Genomic DNA, 18,597 nt, shown 5'->3' with positions numbered 1-18,597 from the left:
ATTGGGGAAGCAGTTTGGTTATCAAGGACCTGGAGCAGGAGAAAAATGCCATTCTGAGGAGTTTGAAACAACTGAACAACTAAATATGATGAGTGTGTGTGTCTGTGTGCTAGAGTGGGAGAGCAAGCCTCTAAAGATAGACGCACAACATTAGTTCATCATTTGTTTTTTTGTATGCTTAAATTGTTCAAGTGTTAAAAAATCATTCCTCTGAAAATAATTCGGTACAAGGACTGGACTGAAAGAAAAGAGAAAATTACAAGGTTTGGCTTCTTGGAATCAAAATATGAAGAAATATGGAGTGACTTTTCCACAGAATCATATTGTAGCTGCTGCAAAAGTTGCAATTTTAAATGCCAAAACTGACTGACTATAACTGATACACAGTCAGTTATAGTGACTCAGACGGTCTGAGTCACTATAACTGACTGTGTTAGAGGTCTGAGTCAGACCTCTAACTCTACCACCACCAGCAGCATGTCCTGAGTTTCATAACCATTATTAGAGTTGCTGAAATTTTTAATTTTGGTTCCCTATGCAGGAGGGAATAATTAAAACATGTTCCAAACTAGCAGATTTTCAAATATAAATTTTACTCTCCTTCTATAAATTTAGCCATTGTATACAGTTCTCTGAGAAAACATTTTCCCCTTTTTTGTATATTGTCACACTTACATGTTTCAAATCATCGCACAAAGTCTTTTCATTTCAGATGAGACTAGATAAATTAAGTAAATAAAAATGCAGTTTTTAAATGGCAATTGATTTTATTAACTGTTATTATTAACAATTGCATTTATTAATTCATCAATGACTCATCCAGGAGCTAAAAAACAAACAAAACAAAAACAAAAAAACTAGGGAATGAAAATGTCACTTGTCTCAGTTAAGGTCAGAGTTCATAATGGGGTGCTAACAAAGAGACTGGGCAAAAATGGTAAGGTTCCAAGGTGAAAGCCACAGCTGACCAAAAACAAACAAACAAACAAAAAACACACAAGTGTTCATCTCACATTTTCCAAAAAAAGAAAAAAACATCAATCATCATGATGATCTCCAGGACATTTAGGAAAACTGTTGTTGACACATTATACGATCATTTTGTAAAGGTGGTGTTTTGGTTGGTGTTTTGGTTGGTGTTGAACTGCTTTGGATTATGAGGACAACCTCTGCTGCACCTGGAAAGGGAGAGGCTGCTTGTGGCTTTCAGAGGAATCTGTTGTTGCTGCTACAATAGTGACTTTGCCGGATTTTCCTTCGCTCACCCACACTCTTCTTACACACTTTACGTCATGGCTCCCCTGTTATTATGGGTGTCTGTGCTTACATAAAAATACTTTGTTACGTCTTTTATCACGTCTGTGAACTGCCATTTGCTGGAAGTCTTAAATCACGACTGGATCACCTCGGCATTGAAATGGATTACACAGAATAAAAGAAGGTCAAGTCTGTAACACGACAAACAGCTGAAACACAATGTCAGCTTCATCTGCAGGATTAAAATGGTCATACAGTTAAATTCAATTCCAAAAACATAGCGTCTGTATATTAATATTGTAAAGGCAGGATATGGTGCAGGTCATATTAGAGGACCAAATTAACTACACCAGTTTAAATAGCATTCTTATACTGGAATAATCCTTTTTTGCTATGAAAGCCCATTATAAATTTATTCTATTTCTAAAGCCTCGTAGAACCTTCATCTCTTTTTAATCTTACACGATGAATAAGCAAATAACCACCTACTCACTAAAAATAAACCTGTGCTCCTGCTTAAAATGTATAGATATTACTGTTACGCGTGAGCTGTATTTGGGCTGTTCAGGGATTAAATCATAGATACTAAAATGAAGATTATAGGACTTTTTTTTTTTTTTTATAGTACAGCTTTATGTTTTTATGCCCATTCCCTGATGGGCTGTCCCAGTCTTCCTCTATAAATTGCTTCACTTGATCCTCCTGTTGGCATCTGCCTCTAAGGACAGCCTACAAGCAAGACAACATGAGGACTGTCGGTTGGAGTATTTTGGTTTTCATGTTAGCCTCACCGGCTTCAGGTAAATAGTGATTTGTTCATTTATTATTTTCGTATATCATGTAAATGATGTATTTATTTATAAAACTGATGGTATGATTTCCCAAAAAATACAGGTCAAGTATCACAGGATTGTTCAGCACCAGATAAATACCCGAACACCAAACTGGAGACGAAATATGCCAGGAGACAGAAATTCAGCCACAGCGAGAAAGTTTACTACAGCTGTGACGACGACTTCACTGCTTTCAGAGGCAGCAGGGTTGTGCAGTGTGTTGATGGACAATGGACCAAACTGACTTTAAAATGCGAAAGTAAGAATTTGACCATTTATTTGTTTTCAAGGGCGGAAAAAAAAGAGTCGCTTGCGTGTTGTTTCACTCAGCAGCCTGTTTACTGAGATATTCTTAGACCTGTAATTTACTTAGATGGATTTAAAGCAGCGCAGAAGCCCGCTAACACCCCCTACTGGGGAAGGTGTTTAATAGATATACAAGTAAAAAAAAATTATCAAGAAAAAAGTCGTTCATAAAAAGAAGTCAGAATGCACACAGGTTCAGTTCAGTTCAGTTCAGTTCATTTTTATTTCAAACATTTCAAACATGTGCCTTCACAATCATTACAAAATATCATTCCATTATTTGTTTGAAAAGGAGTAGGCTGAAGTATTTACTTATTTGTCCCTACCCCCTCAAGTTTTACCTCTCATTCATTTAATTTTTTTTTGTCTTAAATTAAACAAACAACATATGAAACATATGAAGTAAAACAAAACATAACATACATAAATCAAAAACAAGAAATTAGCAAGCCCCACCACAGTATAGTTTCTTGCATATGAAAAATACAGAATGTGTATATTTGCAGATACACAAGTTATGGAAAAACAACAAACCAAAACAAAACAAAAAAACAAAAAAGAACCGCAACACCATTACCAGCAACATTACCGTCCTGGGTTAACCCCGTTTTCTTCATTCTTATACTTATTTAAAATTAGGTTTTTATATTTTACTTTAAACTGTTTTATGTTTTGACTGTCTTTTATTTCTTCTGTTAGACTGTTCCATAATTTAACTCCTGCAATTGAGATTGACATAGTTCTTAAAGTTGTTCTAGCACTTTGTATTTTTAAATTCCATTTCCCTCTTAAGTTATACCCACCTTCTCTTTCTATGAACAATTTACAGATTTCTTTGGGAAGCAATTTATTTCTTACTTTATACATTATTTGCGCTGTTTTAAGCTTCACCAAGTCTTGGAATTTAATAGCTTGCATTTTGACAAAGAGTGCATTTGTATGGTCCCTGTACCCCACATTATTTATTAATCTAATGGCCCTTATCTGTATTATAGTTATTGTTTGTGTGTTACTTTTGTATGTGTTTCCCCAGACCTCTACACAGTAGCTCATATATGGCAGTAGTAAAGCACAGTATAAAATGTGCAGTGCTTTCTGATCCAACATATGCTTTGCTTTCCCCAGGACGGCAATGCCCCGTGCCAATTTCCCCCGAACATAAGTAATGTGTGGCTTCCAACAGAGCTTGTGGTCAATGATCACCCCAAGAAATTTTATTTCATTTACTCTTTCTAAATATACATTGTCCACACATATTTCTACTTCGATGTTTTTCTTTTGGTTTCCAAACAACATAAATTTGGTTTGGGAAATTTACTGACAACAACATTTCTTACAGCCTTAAAGGTCGATTCACATTTTTCAAGTCTAAATCAGTTGAATAGAGTCATTTAATTTACTTTGAATAACTTTTTTCCCTTACTAAATAATTAAGAAAAATAAATGTCTAGATGCATGCTAAGTTACCCAGTTAAGGAAACAAAAACTTTGTGAATTAGAAAAAATGTGGGGCATGATCTCTTTGGCTTTCTTTGGTTTGAGAGTCACGTGCCGGTCTAAATAACCATACTGCAAACTAATTTTTAACTAGATTATAAGAGATAGTGTACTAGTAATGTAATTGCCTCTGTTTTACAACCAAACTGATTAATGCAGTTCTGTCTTCATAATCAATGGCCTTTTTAAAAATGGAACAGATTTTAATCATTGCCAAACTACAAGATGCAAGATGGTGCTAACAGAGCAAAAGGAAACTAAAGAAATACGTTTTGTCAGATTATCAACTGAGGGTGAAAATTCTTTGAAGAAAAATGAATGTAACTTACATGATTCATCACTCTGCTCTTTTTGAGTCATTTTCCCCATAAATAGGCTTGTAGTTCACCGCATATTTTGGCTTGAAGGATAAACTGTGTTTTACAGTTGATCTCTGCAGCCTCTTTAACCATAAATGATCATTTCATGATTTAAAATTCTTTTATATTGCTGGTATCAAGACCAGTTCTGGGCTTCTTAACCTCAGACAAGCATCAAATGACAAGTCCTCTACAGTATCAGTTTCTTCACATGTTCCGGTTTTTTTTCTAGACCTCCATAAAACATTCCAGCGAAATCAGCCTTGGTTGTGGGCTTTTATATTTCCATCTAGAAATTAAACTGTAATGTGTCATTTACACGCTTACTATCTTGCATTTAACAGAGATATCATGTGGCAATGCTGGTGATCTACCCAATGGAGAGTTCCAGTATGAAGGGAATTCATACATCGGGGAGAAGGTTTTTGCTGTGTGCAATGAGGGGTAAGTTTTACTTTGAAGAACTCCTAAAACATCAGAATAAGACTTTCAAGTGGTGTTTGACTGCATCTCTTATCTACAGATACACTCTGAAAGGGCTGAACTACATGATATGCAAAAGGTCTGGATGGGCTGGTGAATTCCCATCATGTGAAGGTACAGTGATGTGGTACATTGAAGTACTCGAACTAGCTTGTAAATGGAAACCCAATAGTTGTGAAACTGTAAGGGGTGGCTTTAAGTGGTAGTGTTAATGCGTAACTAATCCCTGAATGTTATGTAAATTGGGAGTTTAATCTCTTAACTCAGTTGAAGCAAATTTCCCATGTTTGTTTTGGACAAATTGTTATTTGCACAGAAGTCCACTCAGGTTCAGATCAGGCAGGCTGTTCCTCCCAATCATGCTCCTCCAGGTCTCACTGTCATTGCGTGTGTGAGCATTAAAGACTCCCAGAAGGATAATTGAAGAGCACACTCCAGCCCTCCACCCAGTAAATTCAAGAAGGCTGGGTAGTCTGAACTGTCAATGGGAGCATAAGAACAAACAACAGTCAGAACCCGTTCCCCGACCCGAAGGTCCAAGAAAACAACCCTGTCATCCACCAGCAAAACCCCCAACGTACAGTCCCACTGCCTCAGGGCAAGTCCAGGCACAGTCCTGGAACAATCCAGCTCCTTTCCACGAAACTGTTTCCAGAGCCTGACGTATGTGACGTATGAACCCAAATATATCTAACCGATATCTCTCAACTTCATACAACGCACTTTCCCTGCCAGAGAGGTGACAATCTATGTCCCAATAGCCAGACTCGATAGCAAGGTTCCCCCTGTAGGTGGTGGGTGTACAGGAGCAGGCTAAGTGGAAAGCAGCTCAGGCAGTAGCTAAAGCAAAAATCTCAGGTGTGGGAGGAGTTCAGTGAAACAATTGCTGTTGGTGTCGAAGCAACTCTGGAAAACCTATCATGTGATTCAGCAGGGGAAAGCATTGGAGCTCCCCACTCCCTCTACTCACATGGTGTATAGAGTGAGTGGGGTGTTTTTGACTTCAACTGAGGGCATAGTCGGGCAGTAGAAGGAATACTTAGAGGACCTCCTCCCATTGGCATGTCTTCTGTAGAGGAAACAGATTCTGGGTATGATGGGGACAACTTGCCTATCACCAGAGGTGAGGTGACTGAGGCAGTTAAACAACTCCTTGGTGTCCAGGCCCCTGCATTAGATGAGGTTCACCGGAGTTTCTAAATAATCTGGATGTTGTAGGGCTGTCTTGTTTGACATGCCTCAGCATCAACATGTGGAAATCTTGGACGGTGGCCCTGGACTGACCTTGGAGTGGTGGTTCCAATCTTTACGAAACAGGACCGGAGACTGTGTTCCAACTACAGGGGGATCACACCGCTCAGCCTCCCCAGGAATATCAATGCCAGGGAGCTGGAGAGGAGAGTTCATCCATTAGTCAAACCTCAAATGCAGGAGGAAAGAATGTGGTTTTTGTCCTGGTTGTGGAACAGTGGATCTTTATCCTCTCAACAGTATCTAAGGGTGCATGGGAGTTTGTCTAACCAGTGTACTTTTGTGGACTTGGAGAAGCTATTTATTCGCATACCTCACAGTATCCTGTGGGGGATGCTTCAGGAGTATCGGGTGCTGGCCTGCTGCTGAGTTATTCAGTCTGTGTACAACTGTGTACAATTTCTAGGTGGAGCCAGTTGGTGGAAGGCTTTCACTTTGGTGGCCACAGGATCTCCTCTGCTTTTTGCAGATGATGAGGTTCCAGCTAATCTGGATCAGGGAAGAGTTGCTCCCCCAACTGGAGGAGTTTAAGTATCTTGGGTCCTTGTTCACAAGTGAGGGGGAAAAGGAGCAAGAGATTGACAGACTGATTAGGGCGGATAGCAGGGTCAGAATTTTGGTGTAAACTACATCAAAGCACGGATCCAACCTGCCTTGTGACAGCAGTTCAGACTGTAGTTAATGTAATGGTGTGGGAGATATGTTGTTGACACACTTTGGGCCTCTTAGTACTATTTGGGCATTGTTTAAACACCACAGCCTATTGTAGTATTGTTTCTGACCATGTCTATCCCTTTATGACGACAGTGGTCCATATTCTGTTGGCTTTGGCAATGAGTTCACTGTGATTAAATGGCCTTCATGGTCACCAGATCTCAAACAGAGCTCCTGTGGGATTTTATGGAACAAGAGATTCACATCATGGTTATGTAACTATGGGACACTTATCATGTCAGCATGGACCAAAATCTAAGAAAAATTTTTTTCATTTAACTTATTTAATCTATGAAAAAGAGAATTAGAGCAGTTCTGAAGGCTAATGGTTTCAGCGCAGTACTAGTAAGGTATATCTACTGAAGTGGCCAGTGAGTGTATAGCCAGTTTTTCTAAAATAAGTATTTAGATTTATTAAATTCTAACCTTTGTTCACTTGTACTTAAGACATGAAATAAATTTTTCTTATTTTTACTATCAGAGGGAGGCATCACCTGCCCAACCCCAGAAGTAGCCAACTCTGTGCAGAGAACTGGAGGTGTTTCTGCATACCAGGTGGGAGAGAACCTGACCTTCACCTGCAGTGAGGGTTTCCAGCTGAATGGAGCTCAGCAGACCACATGTGACTCCAGTGGCCAGTGGAAGCCTCAACCTCCTCAATGTGTTCCCATACCTGATGATAAAATTCAACCATCACCTGGTAAAGGGTTCATATTTTTACCTGATACGCCACTTACGCTGCATTAGCACTATGAAAAATGGCCTTCATCTGAGTTTGCTAAAACTAAAGTGATATCTTCCCCTGTGGAAAATGTTTTCAGCAGGTAGCTGTGGTGTGCCACCAGCTGTCAGCAACTCCAATGTCCACCTTGCTGACAGGTTCATTACAAAGACATCTTTCTTTTCTGGGCAAAAGGTCTATTACAACTGTGATGTTGGATACGTTGCAGCAGGCGGCAGAAAGTCTCGCCTCTGTATTAATGGGAAATGGACACCACTGAAGCTTAAGTGTGAGCGTAAGTATATTTGATATTTCTTTTTGATCAAGTCTTTTTTTAAAACCTAGTTTTTCCACATTTTATCCCATGACCAGGATAGGATTATTGTTGACATAAAAAAATATATTTTAGAATAGCATTTATTAATGTAACACTCTTCAATTAAATTGTAAGTTGCACCCTTGTCCATCAGAGGATTTTAGTGGCCCTTCAGAAATCAGAAATAATTCACTCCATATCTGTTTTCAAATATCCTCCCGGAAACACTAAACAGTGAGTCCTGGACAAACCTCTACCACCTGGAGTTGACTTTTCTTACAGTGGAATGATTTAGATCATATAATATGGATTTTTAAGCCTCTTTGCTTTACTTTTTTTTTCCACGCATTTACATTTTACCATGGTATCACCCCTGTGGGGAGTGCTTAAAACATTGCATTTCTATTGCATACTTAAAAAAAACCCCTGTAGTCTAGGCTGGGTTACAACTGAGAGTAACCTTGAATTGGACAGGATTACTGCATTATCTCATTTGACTAAGTCTTGAGGCTCAATTGAACTTATCCATGGTGAGATGAATGAATGTGTTATCCAAAACGACAGCACCACATGATGATGATAGTTTGTCTTGCTGGACATTGCAATAAAAATTCTTGAAATGCAGTACTGTCATGTTAAATTATTTCTGTTCTTTGGCTGTAAAGGAAAGCTTTGTGGCTCAGCTGGAGATATTCAGAGTGGACAGTTTGTATATACTGGAGTAGAATTTGGAGATACCGCTACAGCCGTCTGTGATGAGGGGTAAGAATTTTTAAACCTCCTGCATTCTCAGTGAATGCAACTTTGAAACAAAAAGGGTTTCAGCCTTTTGGAGTTATCAGAACTTCTGCATTTATTACTCGCAAAATGTTTTCTGTACTCGAGTCACAATTGTTATTCTACAATTGTGTAACATAACATACAATAGAGTTACTCACTGTGTCCAATGTAGAAGTGGAATTTTAGAAATCATTTCGAAGATGTGGTCTTTAAATGAACTCTGCGACCCATTTCCTGACATTTAGGTTCATGCTTGTGGGACGTGCAACCAGACACTGCATGAATAACGGCTGGAGCGGACGCAACCCTGTTTGTGAAGGTTAGGTTGCCTATCGCACAAGCACACCACAGCTTTTAGATGTCAGTTGGTTTTCCTGAATCTCAGCATCCTAAAATTATTGTATTTCTTGCAGCTGCGGTGTGTGAGGACCCTCCTGAAGTGAGCAACGCAGAAATAACCGGCCTTCAACATGAACCTTACACATACAAGAGTGTTATTCGCTATTCGTGTCGTGCAGGAACTCTTGTTGGAGAAAGGGAGATTTGGTGTACTAAACATGGGACATGGAGTGCACCTGCACCAGAATGCAAAGGTCATATTCTGACAGAGCAGATTGTAGTTTTTATTGTGTTTATGAATAATCATTAAAGTTGAATTCTTTTCTTTTTTTCCCCCCACAGAAATAACATGTCCTTCACCAAATGTGCCTAATGCTTACTGGACAGGAAACCACAATCAGAAGTTTCAGTACAGGGCCACTATATATATTCAGTGTAACATGGGTTATGTCATGAGTGGGCCAGGTACAGTGTACTGTGAACGTGATGGCCGATGGTTACCTGAGCTTCCCAAATGTCAACGCAGACGTAAGTAATCAGTACTTTTTCCTGGTATGAGTAACCTGAAGTACTGTTCCCACACTAAAACTATGATTGCCTTTTTTTCCCTCCCCAGGTTTTGTCAACCAGTGGGGCTAATTCCCCAGCTCTCAAACCTTAACCTTCCATATTCAGCGCTATCTGTCAAAACTATTTAACAGCATTCAATGGATGAAAACAGTTAAGCTAACATTGCATTCTTACCAAAATGCAACTTATTTAAAATCAACCTAAGCCATTTGGGATACCTAATAACCTAAAAATGTATTATACATTACTATACAGACATTAAAACATGTTTTAAATGAAGCTGAAGTACAGTTTGTTTATTTTGATACGCGTTTGGGCAAGAACAGGTACAAACTTTTCATTCACATCTGTACATAGGTTGGGTTTTTTTCTTTTTATTCCTTACAGTTGATAATGTTATGTGTATCATCTCTAGACTAAACGGTGAGTGAGCATTTCATGAACAAACAAGCTACAAGAAAACAAGAACACCAATTCCATTCATTTTAAAAAGACAATACAAAATCCAGACATTTCTTTACATGAGCAATAACAATTCAAGTGCAAATATCATTATCAACTCCGATACATCATAGCAAACTCTTATTTTAAAAGGCAACAATTAAAAGGGGGGGAGTAAATCAGGTTGCAAAAAGGGAAAAAAGAAACAAGCTGATTTAGGTGGGATGGGTCAGTTTTTGGCAACGTGGGCCAAGTGAGCGCATGGAGAAGTTGCATATTGGATTTTAAGATATAAATCAATGACTGAAGCTGATAATAAAGTGAGGATTTTATAGCTGACGAGTTGTGTTACTTGGCCCAACATCGCATTTGAGTCCAATATGTTCAATTTCTTTGTCCTCCTAAAGTCTGAGTCTTAAAATACATGGGGTGACAGTGCCAACCACTTCACCAAGATGCCACCCCTTTGTTACATTTCACCACACATAATGCATTTTTCTAAAAGTAGTTACATTTTAGAAGTTAAATATCTTCACAATGACTTACATTTAATACAAGGAGTCGCAACAAGAAAACAACCCAAAACACATTTCACAAGTTTTTGTGTCACACTTGGCTTTAACCAAGAATTCATTTTCAATCATTGCACTCTGTATTAAAATAAAGGGAAATGACTGACTGCAAATCTAGAGCCCAAGACAACTACACATGCCTTCTCTTGGGAGGTCTTTGGAAGATCTGTCTTCTTTAGGACAGAATAAAATTTGAGCAGTCTTGGGTGTCTTTGGACTTTGGCGGGTCGGACATGAGGGGCAAAAATTTATTTTGGGGGCCCTGTGTAAGAAAATTGTAATTACAGAATTCAACCCTCGTCTAATTTATTTTCATTATTTACAAGACTAAAAAAAATAATAAAAATAATAAAAACAAATTATAAAACTGGTGGAATATCAATTTCCTGGGTGTAGAAACTATAGTGTATCAGATTCGGAGCTTCCCTTTGTTTTTAAACCTATAGATTATAAATGTGTAGCGTACATCAGAAAGACAATGAGACTGAAGAATTAAAGTGACCTTTTAAAAGAAGCAGCAAACATAATGTCCCTCAAAGACATTTCTTTCTCTCTGAGACATGTTCCACTAAGCATCACATTATCTCATTTCTGTGGCTCCCAACAACTTTTTTCATAATATCCACCACGTTCCTAAAATAGCTAACCACCCTTTTTTTTGTATTTGCTTTAAGTTGGCTTGGAAAAGAGCAACAGAAATAATCTGAAGGTTGGAAAATGCTGGTACAGTCTAAACAGACAGAGAATAACTGTTTTAACAGTAAAACCCTTGGAAACTGCTCTAAGAGCTCAAATATAGTCGGTCTTTGAATGAGCTGGACCGCAGCTGCGACATGAATTTTACAACTGCTCCTCCTCGAGGACAGCACACAGACACTGAAGATGGAACCAGAGTTACACAACACTTGCACAACACTTACAGTCATACTTATTGGTAGGAGTTGAGCTCATTTAAGCAAATACAATAACAAGCTCAGACAGCACGCACAAAACATCACTCCTACTGTCTGAAATAGGCGTTTCTATTGTTTGTTTTCTTTTTTTTTGTGTGTGTGGTTTCATTGCACAACACAATAGAAACCAAACCCACTCACAATACTCTATATCCCCACTAAATGTTTGAGCTCAGGAATGCAGACCTGTGCTGAATGGTAACTGACCAAAAAAGAAAAAACAAAACAAAAATGGTGTTGGAAAATTTCTCAGGTCTGCATAGTGTTTATTGTCAAAGCCTACAAAAAAATAAGAGGGTAAACGTAAGAGTATGTCTCGTGTTTTTAAGTCCTGTGAGAGTTGCGCGATGTGGCCTATAAGATGGAGGGGGATATCGGGGGGAGGGTCGCGATCCGGCGTGTCGGCAGCTGTGTGGCTTTTACTTGTATGGTCGCAGAAAAGCAGAGACTTTGCTGCTTATGAGACGGATGAAGGAGCGGGGAAGCAACTCGTTGGACTCCCGAGTGGTGTACTTAAAGTAGTTGTGTGGGTGAGCCAGCACATCAAAGAGAGTCTTTATCAGTTTTTTATCCTGTGAGGAAAAATCAACAGGTATAAAGTCTTTAATGAAACACACTTTAGTTCTCAGTTACTGCCTTAATCACATTTGAAGGTGTTGCTAAATACTGGAAAAAAAATTGCAGCTGTAAGAGAACATTAATCTCGTCAATATTAACGCACTGCCTGACTCACAACAACAGCTTTGTTTATTCTTACGACACCTTTCCTCTTCAATGAATCACATTCGCAACAATGAATGATGCCAATGATGCATACAGTTAGCAGGAAAAGGAAAAAGAAAAGGGGGCTGGGCTAACCTTGAGGATTTCTTGATGGTTTTCAGAGGCGTAGAGCCTTCCGTCTCGCACTATGTCCTCTACGAGCTGTTCGTAGTCCTCTGAATTCATAAAAACAACAACGCATAATATAATCACTGCTTGCTTTCTCATAGCATGCTGAAAACAGGTCATGCAAAACAAGTTAGGTGGTGAAAAAATAAACACAAACATGGCAAAAAAACTCATTCATATACTGGAAAACTCCCTTTGACTCAACTTAATGTCACCTTTTTGTAAAGGGAAACTACAGTGTAACATTAAAGGTGATTCATAGGCAGGTGTGTGTTTGGTACACACCTAAGCCATCAGGGTGGCAGGGAAACTGATTAATCTGTCAGACAGTCACGTTTTCCAGCCTCTCTGTAACATTCCTTTCCTTTGTACTTTGGACTTTTAGCCATAAAAAATTATATTTTCCTCTATTTTACAACTTTTGGTTTTTCTGAATAATCGATCATTTAAAAGCAGATGACAAATATATAATAGTAACAGTTAATTGCATGTCCACCACAGTTGCACTCTGTTTTTGGTGCAAAATATGTAACATTTTAGTCATGACGGCAGATATGTTTTTTGTGCTGCAAGCGTTATTCTCATTAAAATGACATTAACGCCATAACCGCGTTAAACCGGCAAATCTCCAGTTACGCTGCAAATCTCCGTTGTGCAGCCCCACGCACGGGGCGACCCGCGCTAAATAGCTAACGGAGATTTGCCGCATTAATGCGGTTATGGCGTTAATGTCATTTTAACGAGAATAACGCTGACAGCACTAGTTTCCATGTACAATAATTAGCCAATCATTCAAATTAAATGTTGTCCATCTTTTTGCAAAAAAAAAAAAAAAAGCTAATATGTGTTGTTTTTACACAGCTACACTGACAAAAATAAAAAGACTGTCACCTGCCACGTTTATTAAAAATAATACTATATAAGATTTATTTTATAAAACAACCCTTTAAGGTCAGAAAAATTTTAGACACATAACAGTTCACAATCTAAGCCATCTGGTGAGAAAAGTGATAATGTTTCATACCATCATAAGTAACATAGGGGATCTGAAAGCCTCTGGCGCTGTTAGCCTCATTAGACTTGAAGTTAATCCAGAGACGTCTGGACCGAGCTGTGAAGGCGATGGGCCGCTCATATGTCTGACATGTCTCGTAGGTGGTGATGGACGTAGCTGACCCTTGTATTAAAGAAGAAAAATGACCAGGTTTATAGTGTGATTAAATTACTACATTTCAATGAAAGCTAATGAAAGAGGGCCACTTACAGTTCTTCCTCATAACCAGCACATCTCCACATTCATCCTCTGAAGGCAAGAAAATCTCCGGCACAACAATTAGGATCTTGCGCTTGCTGGGTGGGTTGATGTTCCAAATGCACTCCACATTTGCAGGGTAATTACCAGGATAGTTAGGTGACTCAATATAACCCATAAACTCGCCCATCTCCCCGCCACATTGCCTGTCTAGACGCACACAAACATATCAAATTAAATTCAAGCCCATGTCTGAGAAAAATGAACAACACAAAACAATCATTTTCATACTCACTCTTGCACTGCGAGACACTTGTGGCACCATCAAAATCAGTGGTGGTATTTCCAGGACAGGAGATGCAGTAGTTTTGTTTAAACTCTGTCTGATAGGTCCCCACAGGGCAGCGGATACAGCGGTGTACTGTGGTGTTGTAGTAATGACCTGGAGAACAATCAACTGCAGGGAAAAAGTAAAAATATTAAGCGAAGAAGTTTGGATTTCTTCCCCCCAGCAAAGATAAAAAGTTGACCTTTGACTTCACAGTCGTGGAAGGAGCTGGACCCTTCCCGCTTGGTGCTGAGACCTCCCCCACAGGGAAAGCACAGGGTCCGTCCCAAATCTGGTTGGTAATTGCCCTGAGGACATGGCAGGCAAGGTTTGAATCCACTGCTGGAGTAGTACCCTGTTGGACACTGGCCTGGATTTGATGTGAACAACACAGGGATCAGGCTTTTTAATGAGTCAGAAATGGATGTTTAACATAGTCCGTGAGACTTTAAACAAGGCTACCTGCACAGGAGGAGATGTTCCGTGCGCCCACAGGCCCATGGCCATCGCTTCCAGGACAGAGGTCACAGGCCAGCTGCCCCTCTTTCTCCTGGAAAGTGCCGGGTGGACACTGGACACAGCGTTCCTGCTCACCGTGGTAGTAAGAGCCTGGCAAACATCTGACTGAGAGAACATCCACAATGGCTTCAGTTAGAGATTAGGACACACTTAGCTATAACTCCTCATTAACTAAATGTGTAACGTGGATGGATAAAATATGCATTTGTTATTTGTATCTGGGATCATTTCTATTAATTCTGGTGGTTAATCTTTGTAACACATGAGGAGAGCAAACCAGAGCAGATGAACACAGTTGTTTTTTTTTGTTTTATTGTTATTGGCACCCCAGGTGATAGTGGGTTCCAAAGTAGCTTGCAGGGGCAGAAGCAATTGGCTAAAACAGCTTAACTTGCATGTCCTTTATTACATTTGCTAATTGGATGCAGAGCTGGATTATAGTAGAGCCATCACATGATACTGGATGACACTTAAATCAGCTGATCTCCTAGGGTTGTGGCTGGGTCTGATTGGGTGATGACTGATTAGTTTTATTGTGTAGAGACCTCACCTGAAGACTAGCTAAAGACACACCTTCTATGAAACAATGATGCACAATGTGACATTTCGTAAGGTTATATTCTGACATTTAGGGTGTACTAACACTGGGCACAATTGCTCTGTAATATAACCAACAGTCCAACCAATCTCCGCCTGGGCCCACCTGTTCAAGCAGCCCAGGACAGAGTTAACCAGACTTGACGCTCAGGTATGACCCAGTGCTCCCGTTAGTCAAATTAACTGAACTTTGGAGCTCAGACGTGCTCATGTGTGGTATTTATTGGCTGCTGTGAGTACATCCTAAGTTTCTAAATACATCCTTGCAGCAAAATTAGCTTATCCAAGACTACCATTTCTGCTCTCTGGTCTTACCACATCGGCCACTGTCCCTCTCCCAGCCTGGACCACAGTTTTCCTGAATAGGAGCAGCCTGGGGAAGTTTTTGGGCCACCTCATATTCCAAACCAGCAACTCTGATGAGGAAGCGCTCCTGGTTGATGGACTTCTTCAGAGCCTTGATATAGGTTTTAACCTGCTTCTCCATCCGTTGTCTCAGGCAGCTGAGATTACAACTCCCTGGATTGGAGTCCATAAAAAATGTAAATAAAATTTTAAATAATTATGTCTTAAGCACCAACTAAGTTGATCAAGGTTTTCCTTTGGGATGGAAAAAGAAAAGTCCAACCTGTAGCATCTGTAGGTTTGACCTCAGCTTCCAGCTCTAATGTAATGCGTGTTACTTCTTTGTTGGAGGGGTTGCGAGCACGTCGCCCTTTAGCTTTCTTGGAGGAGTCACATTTAAGGTTGACAAATGTTACAAGGCAGTTGCTGCAGGGCTGCCCTCCTCCTGTGGACACACAATATCATATAATATCTTTAAGGCAGCACCGGCATACATTGCTTGGATCTGTTATAGAGCAGTCAACCTTTAAATATTAAAATAAATAAATAAACAACACATCTGTAAAGGAACATATCCAGTTAAGGACTGACCTTGTCCCAGTGTCCGTCCTCTGTCCTCAGTTCGGCCAGGCAGCTTAGGATGCAGGTGACATTTGGCGTTTTTGATCTTGAAAGAAGCCGTCTGCTTTACTGGAGGGGCCAGAGCCTCTACAGACAAACACAGCCCAGTGGGTAGGAGGACACTGAAACATCACACTGCCATCCCTGCAAAGACAGCTGTCTGTGCTGTTGTGATTGACATGTTGGGTCCTCGAAAACTCTGCGACCATATGAATATTGAGAGTGACAAACCTATGCAGCTCTGACTGCTGTTGGAGTTCAGCCTAGTGGGGGACTTCCCTCTGAGGATGGGGATACCACAACTGACAGAGTAGCTGTTATCAGATTCTGTAAAGGTTCACACAAAAATAAGTCCATAAACTAATCTTTTGGATCTGAGATAATTTGTGACTCGACTCTGAATTGCGGTGACATACCTGCCAGATAGTGAGCCTTAGAAGCACATGTAAGAGAGCAGCTCTCTTTCTTGCCAGTCTTGCTGCAGGTCAGTGTAGCCTTTGGTGCTACAAGCCCAGGAGGACATTTCACAGGCTCTGAGAGAAAACACAATCTACAATGTATCACATAATGTTAACACCAATAAGCTGGCGTAGAGAGAAAGACTGCACAAGCAGTATGTGGAAAAGGCCCGCTTCGAGTGTATGTCAGTGAATCAACCACTTGGGGGCAGTGCTGCTACATACCAATACAGTCTTTCTTATTCCAGTGCAGCTTGTACCCCGGTGGACAGGTACACTCATAACTCCCCAGTGTGTTGACGCAACCGTATTTACAACCTCCACGATTTATACTGCACTCGTCGATATCTGTGAAGAGAGGTGTTAACATAAGTACAAATGTCCTGTGGACATCTGAACATGCCTGGAGAAGATCAAAAAATATCAAAGGGAAAAGGATTTTTATTGACAAATACGGCAACAGAAATATAAAAACAAAACAAAACAATGTGATTAGTCCAAAACAATCTGGAGTCAATTCTGCTGATTTACATGAAAGACAAGCAGGCCTCTTATAAAACAGCACAGCTATGAATGACGAGTTCCTGTAAGCTCAGTTCCATTCATCCTCACGCTCTGGAAAGATTAATGCGTTTGCGTGTAAACAGAAGTGATTTCTCGTTTTGATGTCACCCACATTCAATTTCATGGTCAAAATTTCTCTGCTCTTCAAGGAGAAAGACTTGTGGCAAGCAGTAAATTATAATCAACTTTTCAAACGCATGCTGAGCTAAAACCACTAACAGCATCCGGGATCCAGATGCAGTCTGGCTGCCGTCGATGCCAGACAGAAAATTAGTTTAGTGAGTGGAGCTGAGGATTCGGCAGGCTACGGACAAGTGGCACTGGGAAAGAAACGGAGATAATGGCAGTGATTGATGATCTTGCTTGCTGATATGAAATGCTCTTTCTTGTCTCATTCAATTATTCACTCTGAATACAAACAGTCTGCGTGCCACTGCACTCCCCGAAGAAGATGATGACTTCATCAGTAGCGCTCTGCTGTTCTGAAGCCAGAACTGCTTGAAAATGTTGTGAGGGATGTGCTGCTTATCCTCTGCATCAAAGCACTTCATTTAAAGGACAAAGAGCTCTAATGAAAATCTGATGGAAGCAGAGCTCATCTGCCAGCAACTGTTGTTTTGACTTCTTTGTTCTTCCCAAATTTGAAATGTGACCAAATAGACTTATTCTAACATTTCTCCAGATCGCTTTAATCTTTTTTTTTTTGCTTTGCATGCTCTAACAGAGCCGATGTAGAGACGAGCCAAGAAAGGAAAGGGCAGAACAAAAAGACGATCTGACATTTAGACTCTGCAACTGCTTTGTATCATGTAGCAGAAATTTAGGGTTCATAAAAATGTCAAAATCTTTTAACTGTAATCAGTTTTGTGAGCTTAATCGCCAACTGGCCCATGTTGCTTTTAAGAAGAATTTTTCCCCAAGCGCAATCTGGGCAGTGTTTTCTGCATTGGACAAATATTTATAAATCACCAACCCCCTCCTTTTATTTTCTTTAAAACAAAAAAAGAAGAAGAAGAAAGTTCCACTTTAATTTGTCCTTTTTTTGTGGTTTGGCGAGCAGCCATGCAACGGATAAATCCAAATACTGGAGTCGAGGGGTGATCATATGTCAACTCAGAGCAATTTTTAGATTTACTTTTACATTAAAATTGATTTTAGTTTAGGTTACAGTTAGTTTTGGACATTAAGAGTTTTGTTTCATAGTATTTTTTTTTTCATCATTTGTAACAAAGGAAAAACAGCAAAACCCCCACATTTTTTAAGATTGTAAGCACTACAAATATTTCAGCTACATCCTATAAACATGACACCAAAGTGAAAATATGCAATTTCAAAAATAACAAAAAATAGGACTAATTGTTTAAAAAAAATGTAAATGTTAAAATTGAAGACATATTTATTGTGCAGTACATACCTCTCACTTTGCAGCTGCATGAATATAATATGAGTAATTTGCACGATTTTTTAATGACCATTTGGTGATTCCAGAGTTGTCCTTGGAATAAAAAGGCACTTACGGTGCATGATCCTACATTACATCAGCAACACTGTTTGTATTGTGTGATAAAATTTGTTCCTTTCTTTATAGCTTAAAAAAAAAAAAAACATTCTGTAGCTTAGATGAGTATCT

General features: G+C 39.6%; 2 protein-coding genes across 4 annotated transcripts in view; one reads left to right on the top strand and one right to left on the bottom strand.

The window, feature by feature from the left end:
* The first annotated feature begins 1,904 nt into the window (after positions 1 to 1,904).
* LOC145423239 (membrane cofactor protein-like) lies at positions 1,905 to 9,705 on the top strand. Of its 2 annotated transcripts, none has more exons than XM_080295499.1 (11): positions 1,905 to 2,057; positions 2,152 to 2,349; positions 4,597 to 4,696; positions 4,776 to 4,849; positions 7,182 to 7,400; positions 7,525 to 7,716; positions 8,403 to 8,499; positions 8,763 to 8,836; positions 8,931 to 9,110; positions 9,199 to 9,384; positions 9,473 to 9,705. In XM_080295499.1, the coding sequence occupies exons 1-11, from the start codon at positions 2,003 to 2,005 to the stop codon at positions 9,493 to 9,495; spliced, it is 1,398 nt and encodes a 465-aa protein (XP_080151625.1). In that variant the 5' UTR covers positions 1,905 to 2,002; the 3' UTR covers positions 9,496 to 9,705. The 2 variants fall into 2 exon arrangements, with proteins under 2 accessions (XP_080151625.1, XP_080151624.1); XM_080295498.1 differs by having other exon boundaries at positions 7,522 to 7,716.
* The window catches only part of scube3 (signal peptide, CUB domain, EGF-like 3), a 75,472-nt gene continuing 66,569 nt past the window's right edge, over positions 9,695 to 18,597 (bottom strand). For both annotated transcript variants that reach the window (XM_080295493.1, XM_080295494.1), the window contains 13 exons: positions 16,629 to 16,751; positions 16,362 to 16,478; positions 16,177 to 16,272; positions 15,916 to 16,032; positions 15,608 to 15,769; positions 15,295 to 15,498; positions 14,326 to 14,487; positions 14,066 to 14,233; positions 13,831 to 13,992; positions 13,548 to 13,745; positions 13,308 to 13,460; positions 12,251 to 12,330; positions 9,695 to 11,964 (listed from right to left, as the gene is read on the bottom strand). In XM_080295493.1, the coding sequence (XP_080151619.1) occupies positions 11,812 to 11,964; positions 12,251 to 12,330; positions 13,308 to 13,460; positions 13,548 to 13,745; positions 13,831 to 13,992; positions 14,066 to 14,233; positions 14,326 to 14,487; positions 15,295 to 15,498; positions 15,608 to 15,769; positions 15,916 to 16,032; positions 16,177 to 16,272; positions 16,362 to 16,478; positions 16,629 to 16,751 (1,895 nt within the window). In that variant the 3' untranslated portion in view covers positions 9,695 to 11,811. The remainder of the gene's footprint in view (positions 11,965 to 12,250; positions 12,331 to 13,307; positions 13,461 to 13,547; positions 13,746 to 13,830; positions 13,993 to 14,065; positions 14,234 to 14,325; positions 14,488 to 15,294; positions 15,499 to 15,607; positions 15,770 to 15,915; positions 16,033 to 16,176; positions 16,273 to 16,361; positions 16,479 to 16,628; positions 16,752 to 18,597) is intronic.

This window comes from Astatotilapia calliptera, chromosome 20, assembly GCF_964374335.1.
Source record: "Astatotilapia calliptera chromosome 20, fAstCal68.1, whole genome shotgun sequence".
Lineage (NCBI taxonomy): Eukaryota > Metazoa > Chordata > Actinopteri > Cichliformes > Cichlidae > Astatotilapia > Astatotilapia calliptera.
This window is presented reverse-complemented; position numbering and strand designations above follow the sequence as displayed.

What these genes read in the sequence shown, in the direction of transcription:
- LOC145423239 (XM_080295498.1), top strand. Translation starts at nt 2,003, where the DNA reads ATGAGGACTGTCGGTTGGAGTATTTTGGTTTTCATGTTAGCCTCACCG. An exon ending in ACTGAAGCTTAAGTGTGAGC is followed by an intron (nt 7,717 to 8,402) that starts GTAAGTATATTT and finishes TTGGCTGTAAAG; the next exon opens with GAAAGCTTTGTGGCTCAGCT. An exon ending in ACCTGCACCAGAATGCAAAG is followed by an intron (nt 9,111 to 9,198) that starts GTCATATTCTGA and finishes TTCCCCCCACAG; the next exon opens with AAATAACATGTCCTTCACCA.